At 48.3% G+C, this 10569-nt stretch overlaps 1 protein-coding gene across 3 annotated transcripts in view; it reads left to right on the top strand.

Annotated features, from left to right (window-relative positions):
• Positions 1–9678, top strand: part of LOC142301988 (leucine zipper putative tumor suppressor 1-like) — a 37076-nt gene extending 27398 nt beyond the window's left edge. For all 3 annotated transcript variants that reach the window (XM_075343057.1, XM_075343059.1, XM_075343058.1), the window contains exons 2-4: positions 5638–6113; positions 6296–6919; positions 8084–9678. In XM_075343057.1, the coding sequence (XP_075199172.1) occupies positions 5748–6113; positions 6296–6919; positions 8084–8590 (1497 nt within the window). In that variant the 5' untranslated portion in view covers positions 5638–5747 and the 3' untranslated portion in view covers positions 8591–9678. The remainder of the gene's footprint in view (positions 1–5637; positions 6114–6295; positions 6920–8083) is intronic.
• The last annotated feature ends 891 nt before the right edge of the window (positions 9679–10569 follow it).

Below are 10569 nucleotides of genomic sequence, written 5' to 3' on the forward strand. Positions count from 1 at the left end.
AGTGCCACGGGTAGTTGTAGGCTGCGGTGGCCTGTTCCACGGTAACATCGGTGAAGGGACTAAGCTGCGACAGGGGACGGTCCCTAGAGACTGGAGGAGTGCAAAGATCATCTCCAAACAGTAAAAACCGAGGCCCAGGGACGTTGTAAGCTCCCAGGGCCAGAGCCCATAGCAGACTTCCAGAAAAGGGGTAATCAGCCGACAGGTGACCACCCAGCCTGGAGGCTGTAGTGGAGGCCAAGCCAGGTCCATCCTAACAAAGGCAAGGCTAAGGAAGACAGCGGAAGAAAGAGACACTAAGAGAAGGGCACCGGCTTTCACTCTCAGAATCACCCAGAACCGGCGGAGGTCCCTAACAGTGGTCCCAGCAGTCCAAGGGCCCCTACAGCTGTGACAAGAAGTGTGAGTAAAGAACTTGAACTGCACCCTTGAAGTGGTCTCTGTTATTTCAGCTGCATAGACATTCACAAGCACCAACTGTGCCCCGGGCATTGCTCCACCTGTGGGGAGCAGTACCACCATTGCTGCAGTAACATCATCCCGGAGGCCTCACACAGCAGCGGCGGCTTATTAGCCGCATACCACAGGTGGCGTCACGAACACAACCATTAACAAGCAAGCCACATATTATACTGACACCCACCAGGGCCACGGAGCCGGGCCCAGCCACCACTGACTACCACCGGACTAGTCCGGCCCGGCACCGGGTGTCCCATAGCCCTGGGGTGGGTGAGTCATCTACATATGTCTGTTATTCCGGTACATATAAAACAGGCGACATATGTACCGGAAATACTGATGTATGAAAGAGGCCGAAGAGTATTTTTTCCTGAAGTGTTCCTTAAAGACTTTGATAGAATAATGCCCAGATTGGAGCAGATTTCATCAGGATCTACTTCAAAGGCCTCCTGAAAAGCCCTCCATGTCCACGTAACCTAAAGGTACTGTATGTGCACTTGGCATCTGATAGGAGCCGGTGTATCTGCTTAGTTTTTGAATCAGAAGGTACTTCATGAAAAAGTTGGCAGAGTTTACCTTGAAGCGTTTTTGTTGTTTTTTTGTTGTTCTGTAGTAGGTTTTTCTTTTGTTAAATTCTATATATAAAATAGTGGCAGCTTCAAAGCACAAGCCTCATGAAGGATCGTCAGGTCACTTCTTTTAGCACCTCCCAAACATGGCTTTCAAAGCCCGATATCAAGTGCATATGTTTATTTTTAAAGGTTTTTTTTGGCTCTTTTTTTCAAGCAGGTTCCAGGCCAAATCTGCCTGAAAAAGATGTGTGTTCATGTACCCGAATGGTGTGCTCGCATAGAGTCTTTATTGCTCAGTTTTTGGAGCTGAAGCAGAGCAAAAACCCCAAGTTTTTGAGGATTTTTGGAGAGGATCTGGAGCGATTCCACTCTAATTCTGCTTCAATTATCTCTGTGTACACATTCTTTATCAATCCCACATTTTGCAATAGCTTTGGTAAACTGTATTATCTATATCTAGGTATATTTTTACTTTTTTCTTAAAGGGAATCTGTTACCCTTTTCAGTTTTTATTGACTCGCCCGCCCCAGGGTCTTAGGTGACTCGGTGTCGGGCCGCACTAGTCCGGGGTAGTAAGCGGTGGCGGGGCCCGACTCCGTGACCCTGGCGGAGTCAATTAAAATGGCGGTATGGGGGAGATGGTACTAAAGTATATATAAGATTATAATCTTAAGATTCGTCACGCCACCTGTGGTAATTTGCAGTATGGAGCCGCAGCTGCTGGAAGGGACCTGCGGGGCTGATGTTATGGCAGCTGAGGTGTTTCTTGCTCCCCACAGGTGGAGCAGGTACCCTGGGGCAACCTTTGGTGCTTGGTAAAGTCTATGGTTTTTGATGATGTGGTGCAGGATAAAGCAGACGACACAGGGCTTGCAGTCAAGATGTTTACTCACTGTTCAGTTTCAGTGCTGCAGCTGACCGGTTACCCATGGAATGCCAGGATCCGCTGTCAGCGACATCCGCCGATCCCGGATAGTTCAAGGGTCAGTACCAGTGCACCCCTCTGTGTCCTTGCTGGCTGACTCTTTAGCGCCAAACTGTACTAGGCTGTCTGGCGCCTCTACCACAGGATCTGTCCGAAGGTGGCTGACCTAAGTTGTATCTTGCTCCCCTTTGCCGGTGATCTGTGGCAGGTTGTGGCCTTGGGCGCCTGCAACGATCTCCCAGGCCCTCGGTTTCACTACAAGTAATGTCTTTCTTCTTTCAGTCTAGGGACCATCCCTGTATTGCAGCCGCATCCCTCCACCCGGTATTCTAGTGGAACAGGACCACGGGACGTTCGTACTTCCGTGGCACCCTGGAATCTCCTCTATCGGTGTCAGCTGGGCCTAGCAAGACCCCAGGATCTCTACCAGGAACCTCCTTCTGTCTCGGTCCTTCCTTTCCGCTGTCCCTCTCCTGACAGCCCACCTCCTCACTCCTCTACTCCTTCTCTCTGACTGCCTGTACTTGAACTTACTGGTTCCCCTTTCTACTCCCTAACTCCTCCCACACCCTCCCCTGGTAGACTCCACCCTCTCATGGCCAGTGAATGCGTCTTAAGGACCCATAACTAGGCATACTGGTCGCTACTCTCAGTATTAATGGAGTGCATGCATTAAACCCTGACCCGGTGTGTGACCTACCAATGAGTGTATGCAGGTTTTGTCTGTGAACCGGTAGATGACCCCATTCTTACCCGGGATGGGATACCACACCTCTGGCTGAGGTGCAGTACCTCTGTGGCGACGGAAGCCTCAGGGGCGCCACATTATCTTATTATTATTATTATTATGGGCATACAGGTAGCATAGAGGTGAAATTAGCTATACCTGTATACCTCCTGGATGAAGGGTCATTAGCAAAAATCATTTTTTATATTGTCTGTCTTCCAGACTATGGGGTGTGTGCTGCCCACAAGATAAGCCTGCCTCCTGTCTTCATTATACAGGATTCCTCCTCTTCTTTTCTTCCCTGGTATCCCTGTGATGTTTGCTGCGCAGCTGGATTTCTTGCTCCTGCACATTATGCCTACCGACCCTAGCTGCAGTGTTTCACCCTTCAGTGGGCACAGGCTTTAATTTTGGGGTGTGCAGACGCGGGGAGTCACTGTTGCTTCACAGTGCAGAGTAGAGATGGCAGGCAGTATGTGTGACGCCCCAGGCAAGCCAGGGGTCACAAGTCATCACACCACCACACCCTACATCCCAGTTAGGAACACCAAGGCTACCAAAATCCTTGTTGCCTTCCTCCAGGGGCTGATTTTCACACCAGGGGGTGGGCCAGGCGGTTGGCTCCGCCCACCGAGGAGTACACAGCCCTGGAGGCAGGAAGAACCAGGCAGACTAGCTCAGGGGGAGCTTGAGTGAGGAGCTCAGTGAACAGAGTGAGAGTCAGCTCAGGGAAGAGCTTGAGTAAACAGCTAAGTGAAAGTGAAGTGGTAGTGGAGCAAAGAAGAAAAGGAGCAAAAGTGAGCGTAGAAAGACCTGAAGTTAGTCCAGCTAAGTACAGGACAGTGTCAGCAAGGTCAGCAACAGCGGTGATAGTCTGGAGGGGGACTGCTCGGAGGTTGCTGGAAGGACCGCGGACGGGTAGTGGCCCGGCGGTCTGGAGCAGTATACGAAGGACAGTCAGCACCAGGGCAGGGGCCTCTCGGACCCCGGCAAGGCTAGGAGTCGCCATAATTTGCCGAATCCGTCAGTGAAGGGGACGTCGATCCCCCAACAACCAAGTCCCGACTGAAGGCAAAAGTCCAACCATTAAGGAGGAACACCGCCACCGCCAGGGCACCAGTTCCTCAGGGCCAGCGTCTGCGGGCAAAGTAGGGCTCCTCCGGCCCATATCCAAGCCGGGGAGCGGGTTACCGGTGGGAACCCATCGCTACCAACACAGAAACACTAGGTGCAGGTCAAAGGGACATCACCTTTACCTACTGGGAGAGCAAGTGCAGCCGTCCGTGGGAACCGTCTTTCCAGCCGTGTGGTTTACCGTAAAACTGTGTCAACGTCTCAGGCTGAGTGAGTACCACAGTGCCACAAGGCACAGCGCTGCCCCCGCGTCCCTGCGCCCACCAGGCCCTGCGCCTTCCACTCCATCACTGGGCCCCGGGATCACCAACCCCTACCCACGGAGGGGCAACACAACACCGGGCTGCTCCGCATCACCACTCCCGGGATCCCCATATTGAGCAGCGGTGGTGCTACAAATCACCACAACCGTGGGTGGCGTCACGGACAATAAACCATCCCCACACCCAACAACCCCCTTTCACTCACGGGCGAGGAGCGCCGCTAGAGTCCCCGGGATCCGGCCCACCGCTCGAGCCACCGAGCAGCAGCAGGCCGCAGCAGCCGCGGCAGCCGGACCCGAGCAGCAGTGGGAGAGCGCGGCGTCCCCTCCTCCGCCCGCAACATATGCGCAGGCACAAGATTTACAGCCACGCACCTGACTTCACAAGGACTCTAAAGAGAAGGAGAGGAAGAATCAGATAAAATGAAGAAGCGAGGCAGGCTTATCTTCTCGACAGCGCACACCCCATAGCCTGGAAGATAGAAAAAATATTTTTTGCAAATCGACCCATGTATGGCTAATTTCACCTCTATGCCACCTTTATATTAATAACTAAAAAAAACTCAAAAGAGTGACAGATTCTCTTTAAGGAGAAATAGAGGAAACCACCCCCTCCTTCATTTCTCAACGCTCATTTCAACCATGCAAGATTAAATTATGGGCTGCCTACATTATTAGCAGGAAGAAAATTTGTATCTCTATTTTCCCCTCCAAAACAAGGTTAGATCCTCAACAAGTAGTTAAAAGAAAAAGTATACTATTGCTCTTATTTAGAAGATTAGCTGTATGTATATTATTCTAATTGTTTACGGGTTATCCAATTTATAGTAGAAAATGCAGGTATAACTTGAAACTTTTAGGTCCCAATGCAAAATTTGTTAACGGACCTGCCCACCTATTTGTCATTTATAATACTGATGTGGCAGAGGGCCTAACATCTGGCCCCGGGTCCAACTGCAATTTTTGCATCCTGTAAAGCTACTTACCCGATTAGGGTAATATCAAAAAGACTGTTTGAAGCCAAAAGAAAGATATATTTGAAAAGCTTTGGCCTGTACTTGCCTGTGCCCATTAGAGGATATTATTCTGACCTTCACTCTCCATGCACACTTCCACTAATGCATAAAACTCATGTGTGACCCTCATAGTTGCAAGTCAACAGCTTTAGTTGTCGCCAAATGGTGTTATATTCTGGGATCCATTATGTAGGATCTTGGGCCCACCGGCTGGTCTTCTAATTCTCTGTTGGATCATTTTGAACCTGCCTGTAGACTAGTGTTTCTCAACTCCAGTCCTAAGGACCCACCACCAGATCAGGTTTCCTAGCTTTCCTTAGTATTGCACAGATGATGGACTTATTCCCTGTGCAAGATAGAGAAAATCCTGAAAACCCATCACCTGTGCAATACTGTGAAAATCCTGAAACATGATGTTGGTGGGTCTTGAGGACTGGAGTTGAGAAACACTGCTGTAGACAAACAAGTAATGGAAGACATCGCACGTAAAACTCAGTCACTGTATAATGCTATATTTAACCACTTTTCTTTTTGTTTTGTAGGTTCTTTAAATCAAAAGATGGGTGACCCTGGGATATGACCTTTGGCTCCTCAATTTTCCTTTCAGCTCTTTGCCTAATTTGCCCCCTTAGCTGTCCATACTGGAGGCACAATGGGCAGTGTGGGTAGCCTCCTCTCTGGGCATGGCTTCAACAGCAAGCACGGAAGAGGTTCTCAGCATCGTGGGCGAAAACCCCCCCACCTCAAGAAACTGAGTCGTTGTTCAGATGGGATCCTACGATTTGGTTTTTCCCAGGAATCAGGACATGCCAAGGGAGGAGGATCTAAGATGGGTCGGAGTGAAGATTTCTTCTATATTAAAGTAAGCCAGAAATCCCATGTGGGTCCAAGGCAGGATTATCATGAAAGAGTGACCAACACTGAGCCAGAAAGTCAACCTGTTCAGGAGTATCCGGTTCCAACAAGCAAACCCTGTAACCCGCCCAGCTTGATCCACTTTCCTAATCGGCTAGAATTGGTGAGAAGATCTTTATAGACCAATATAATTTTATAGCTTTTAGAATTTATTTCCGCTCATTTGCTATGAGATTTGCATGCATTTCTAAGTTAGTGTTTGTAAATGAAATTCATGGAATATCATAAATGTAAATCATTTGGATATGACTGTAAAAGTCAACTAATGCTTGCCAATTTTTCCAGGAAATGAATGCTCTGCGCCCAACACCTCTTAAGCCTGGAATGCGAAGAAACTCAGCGGTCACATGTTACCCAGCTGCAGAGAGTGGGCCTCAACTCTCTCTGTACTACCGACCAGATCGTCTGCGGGAAGCAGAAAGCCAGGCAGGGCACTGCATACGTGGCATGTCAGAATCCGGTAGAAACTCCATGTCTAGCCTTCCAACACATCCCAGCAAGCTTGGAACAGCATGCCAACTGGATGCATTACTAATGCCAACAGGTCGTTTTGGAGGCAGTGCCCACAATATCACCCAGAGTTCCAGAAGCAACATGTTGAGCCTTAGAGCAATGTCTTTGTCAGATGGTGGGAACGCTAATAAAATTCTCAGCGTACCACCCAAGTCAGGTTTAAGGTCTCCACCATCTTGTGATGACTTGATAAGATCAGAACCTGGTGACAAATCAGATGAAGGTCACAGAGGTCCTACCAGGTCCAGGCAAAGTTCACAACGGGGCCAGAGAGGCCAACACATGTTACAGATTCAATTGGCGCAAGAGCGAGAGTCTAAGGAAAGCAAGGTCCGAGCATATGAAAAAGAAAGGAAGATGTCCATTAGTCCATCAATGGATGAAACACAGTGGGAGGTGAGAATATAAAAAAAAAATGTATGATGCGGAAAACAAAAAATGTTTGGAAAGAAAAAATTAAGAGTGTGGATTATTTTTCTCATGATGCACATCTAAACTGTAGAAATATCCAACGGTTGCTAAGCATTTAAAAGCAAACCTATAAGTATGTCCAGATTTATGTTGGGTGGTGCCTTAGGCATTATGATGTACCATATAGTGCCCAAATACACTACCTAAATAATAAGTTAGGAAATAACACTCGCCGCCGGGTGATGGTACTGTGGCAAGCTGTAGTGGACCCACTGGACCACAGGGAGACCCTGGGTCTACCCTAATGTGGGGTAGAGGACCGGGACTGTGGCAGCTGACCCTGAGGACAGAGATGGATACAGGAGCAGACAGGACTGAGGTTCAAGTGCAGACAGGGACCACGAGGGTGGCTCAGGGCAGCTAACCCAAACAGGATGGACAGGCAGAGTCTCTAGCACCAACAGAGCATGCCGGACAAGCGAAGTTACCAGCAAGGCAGATGGTACTGCCCAGGCAGGACAGGCAGGCAGAGTCTCTAGTACCAACAGGGAGGACAGGCTGGACCCAGGTGTCAACAAGCAGGACGGGCGGGCTGGTAGCCAGGAGGTCCTGTAACGCACGCATAGATTACGGGAGGTGGGTGGAGGAGGAACCCACGTGGAGGAGTGAACAGGGACGCCGGGCAGCGAGGGAGCCAGCCACATCGGTGAGTTAGAGCACGTCCCTGCAGGAGGGGAGAGGCAGGAACGCAGCGTTACATATAGCTGTATGCTTTCCATAAGGTTAGGCACCAAGTATGGGATCGGAGGCCACTGCGGCCATTGGTACTTCTTCAATAGGGACAGATGATGCACCTTGTGCTACTGCTATTTTTGCTCACCCTAAAGACGAGCCATGAGTAGTAGAAGCATAGAAAATATATAAAATAAAGTGAATTTATGTAATGTTTTCTATATTCTGCTGTTTTCCAGAGGAAGCAGTTTTCAGTTGAGTCAATGGTCACATTGGCATAAACTCACTATATACATCCCTACGATCTCTAGAGCTGAAAATAAGCACCACAGATGCCTAAAAAATTGCCCTATAAACATGGGAATGAAGAGTAGAGGAAAGTGTTTCTTTTATCTAAAATTCTACTATTTCCTGCAGGTATGCCAGAAATCATCAGAAATTGCATCTCTCCGTCAACAGCTACGGGAAACTCAAGACGAGTCTTCCCTTCGAGCCAGTGAAATTCTTAGTTTGAAAGCCCAACTGCGGGAGACTAAAGGCCGAGCAGAGGCTCAGGAGCAGCGGGCAAGGGAAGCTGAGGAAAGACTACGTGTCACAGAAGTAGAAAGAGAAGATAGAGAAGATACGGTATTATCAGAGGCCGAGATGGAGACACTTCGCACGGAGCTCGAGGCAGAACGACAGAACAATGAGCAGATGACGGATGTTTTCCAGAGGGAGAGGAAGACATGGCGAGATGAGAAGGAGAAGGTCATCCGTTATCAGCGCCAGCTGCAGCAAAACTACCTTCATATGTGCCAACGATGTCAAGCCCTAGAGCAGAGGCTGCGGGCTCTAAGTGGAGAGGACCTGGATGATGGGCCCATCATGACCCTTCCCGATATGGAGCTCTCCTTCCAGGACATATTAGCCACAGAGATATGATTGGAGTAGTGTGAGAGATCAGATGTGAGTCATTGAGAGAATGGTTGAATGCTTTATGTCTAGCTGAATGAAATTGGGGTTATAGAGAAGCTTATGTCAAAACACATACTGTAGAGTACGCTGGGGCGCAGCTACAGGAGGACTGGCATAGCATGTGTTGTAAATGATTGCCACTCCATGGGCCTGGGTATACAAGGATAGGAGCTTTTGCCTAAGAGGGGGGGAAGCCATGAAGGACATGAATATAAGAGGATGAATGCATTGTGCATAAAGTGGTTGTATGTTGCAGTGTGCGCTCGCACAGTATATTTTATGTGTATAAAGAGCCCTTCTTCTAAACACCCTACTGGTTCTCTCTGTACCTTGATCATTTTGTGCAAATAACCAGAATAACACAGATGGTCCATGTGTTGTGGAATTTGTGCCGCACGCAAATCTATTTGTGTTCTGTGCACTGGTGATATAAAAACTGAACAGACACTATGAGAACTGAAGAAGGTGTTGAAACGCCATAAACCTAAAGAGGCCACCAGCAATGGGACAACCACTAGACTAGTCCTCTGCTTGAAGAAGAACACGTTATTGACCATTGACCTCTGACGGAAAGTGGTGCTAATGGAAAAACACTGTGCCGGATGGTTGACGTTCCGAACAACTTTCTGGAAGAAGGTTAAAGAAACCTATGGTATAGGTTGGCACTAAGAAATGCAGAACTAAAGGCAGGACTAGTGGAACATTGCTGCTCCAACATAAGACACAAAAAATAGAATTAATATATAAAACTTTCATGGGCCAGTCAAGCCGAACAATGCACTGCTGGTCAATCGCAAGTCAGACAATCAGTTGACTTCTACATGCCATAGAGAAATGCACTTTGAGGGAATTAAATGACCATTGTGATGCTAAGCCTTTGTGAATGTATGGGTGGTGGGGATTTACACCAACCCCCTTTTGCTAATAATTGGGGTCAGGAAACGTGGGTTGGGGAAGCCATATTTCTTTGTGTCTAGTGCAGCCTGGAAGCTGCTAACTGGTGACAAAATCTCACATTTGATGTTTACATGATTTAAATAAAGAACTCTACGAGATGATGTGCTGCTGTATTATGACGACCTACGTGTTATGTATCTCCTTTCATTGGTCACCATTGATGGTTGTTTTTGGTTTTTTTGTTTCTTTCTCTCTGTTAAGTATTGTATTGCCAGCGATTCCTTCACAATTTCTTGTAGAGATGGGCCTCAGGGTGACTATTAAAATATTCTATTTTTTATTTACAAATCGCATGTCCTATCATATTTTGTAGTTACTTTCTGCCTGAGTTTGCATTCCATGAAAGGAAGCCCAAATTTCTAGGTTCTGATGATGCAGGTTTCACAGGATAGGTGATTGCTGGGAACCTAGCCCTAAGTCCCCTTTCTGGGAACCTAGCCCAAAGTAACCTGTCTGGGAACCTAGCCTAAAGTCCCCTGTCTAGGAACTAAGTCCAAAGTCACCTGTCTGGGAAACTAGCCCAAAGTCTCCTGTCTGGGAACCTAGCCCAAAGTCTCCTGTCTGGGAACCTAGCCCAAAGTAACCTGTCTGGGAACCTAGCCCAAAGTCCCCTGTCTAGGAACTAAGTCCAAAGTCACCTGTCTGGGAAACTAGCCCAAAGTCACCTTTCTGGGAAACTAGCCCAAAGTCTCCTGTCTGGGAACCTAGCCCAAAGTATCTTGTCTGGATTCCTAGCCCAAAGTCCCCTGCTCGGAAACCTAGCCCAAAGACCCCTGTCTGGAAACCTTGCCCAAAGTCCCCTGTCTATAAAACTAGTCCAAAGTAACCTGTCTGGGAACCTAGCCTAAAGTCCCCTGTCTATGAACTAAGCCCAAAATTACCTGTCTGGGAACCTAGCCCAAGGTTCCCTGTCTGGAAACCTAGTCCAGAGTAACCTGTCTGTGAACCTAGCCTAATGTCCCCTGTCTAGGAACTAAGCCCAAAGTCTC

Source organism: Anomaloglossus baeobatrachus, chromosome 4 (genome assembly GCF_048569485.1).
Source record: "Anomaloglossus baeobatrachus isolate aAnoBae1 chromosome 4, aAnoBae1.hap1, whole genome shotgun sequence".
In the NCBI taxonomy this organism is placed as follows: Eukaryota; Metazoa; Chordata; class Amphibia; order Anura; family Aromobatidae; genus Anomaloglossus; species Anomaloglossus baeobatrachus.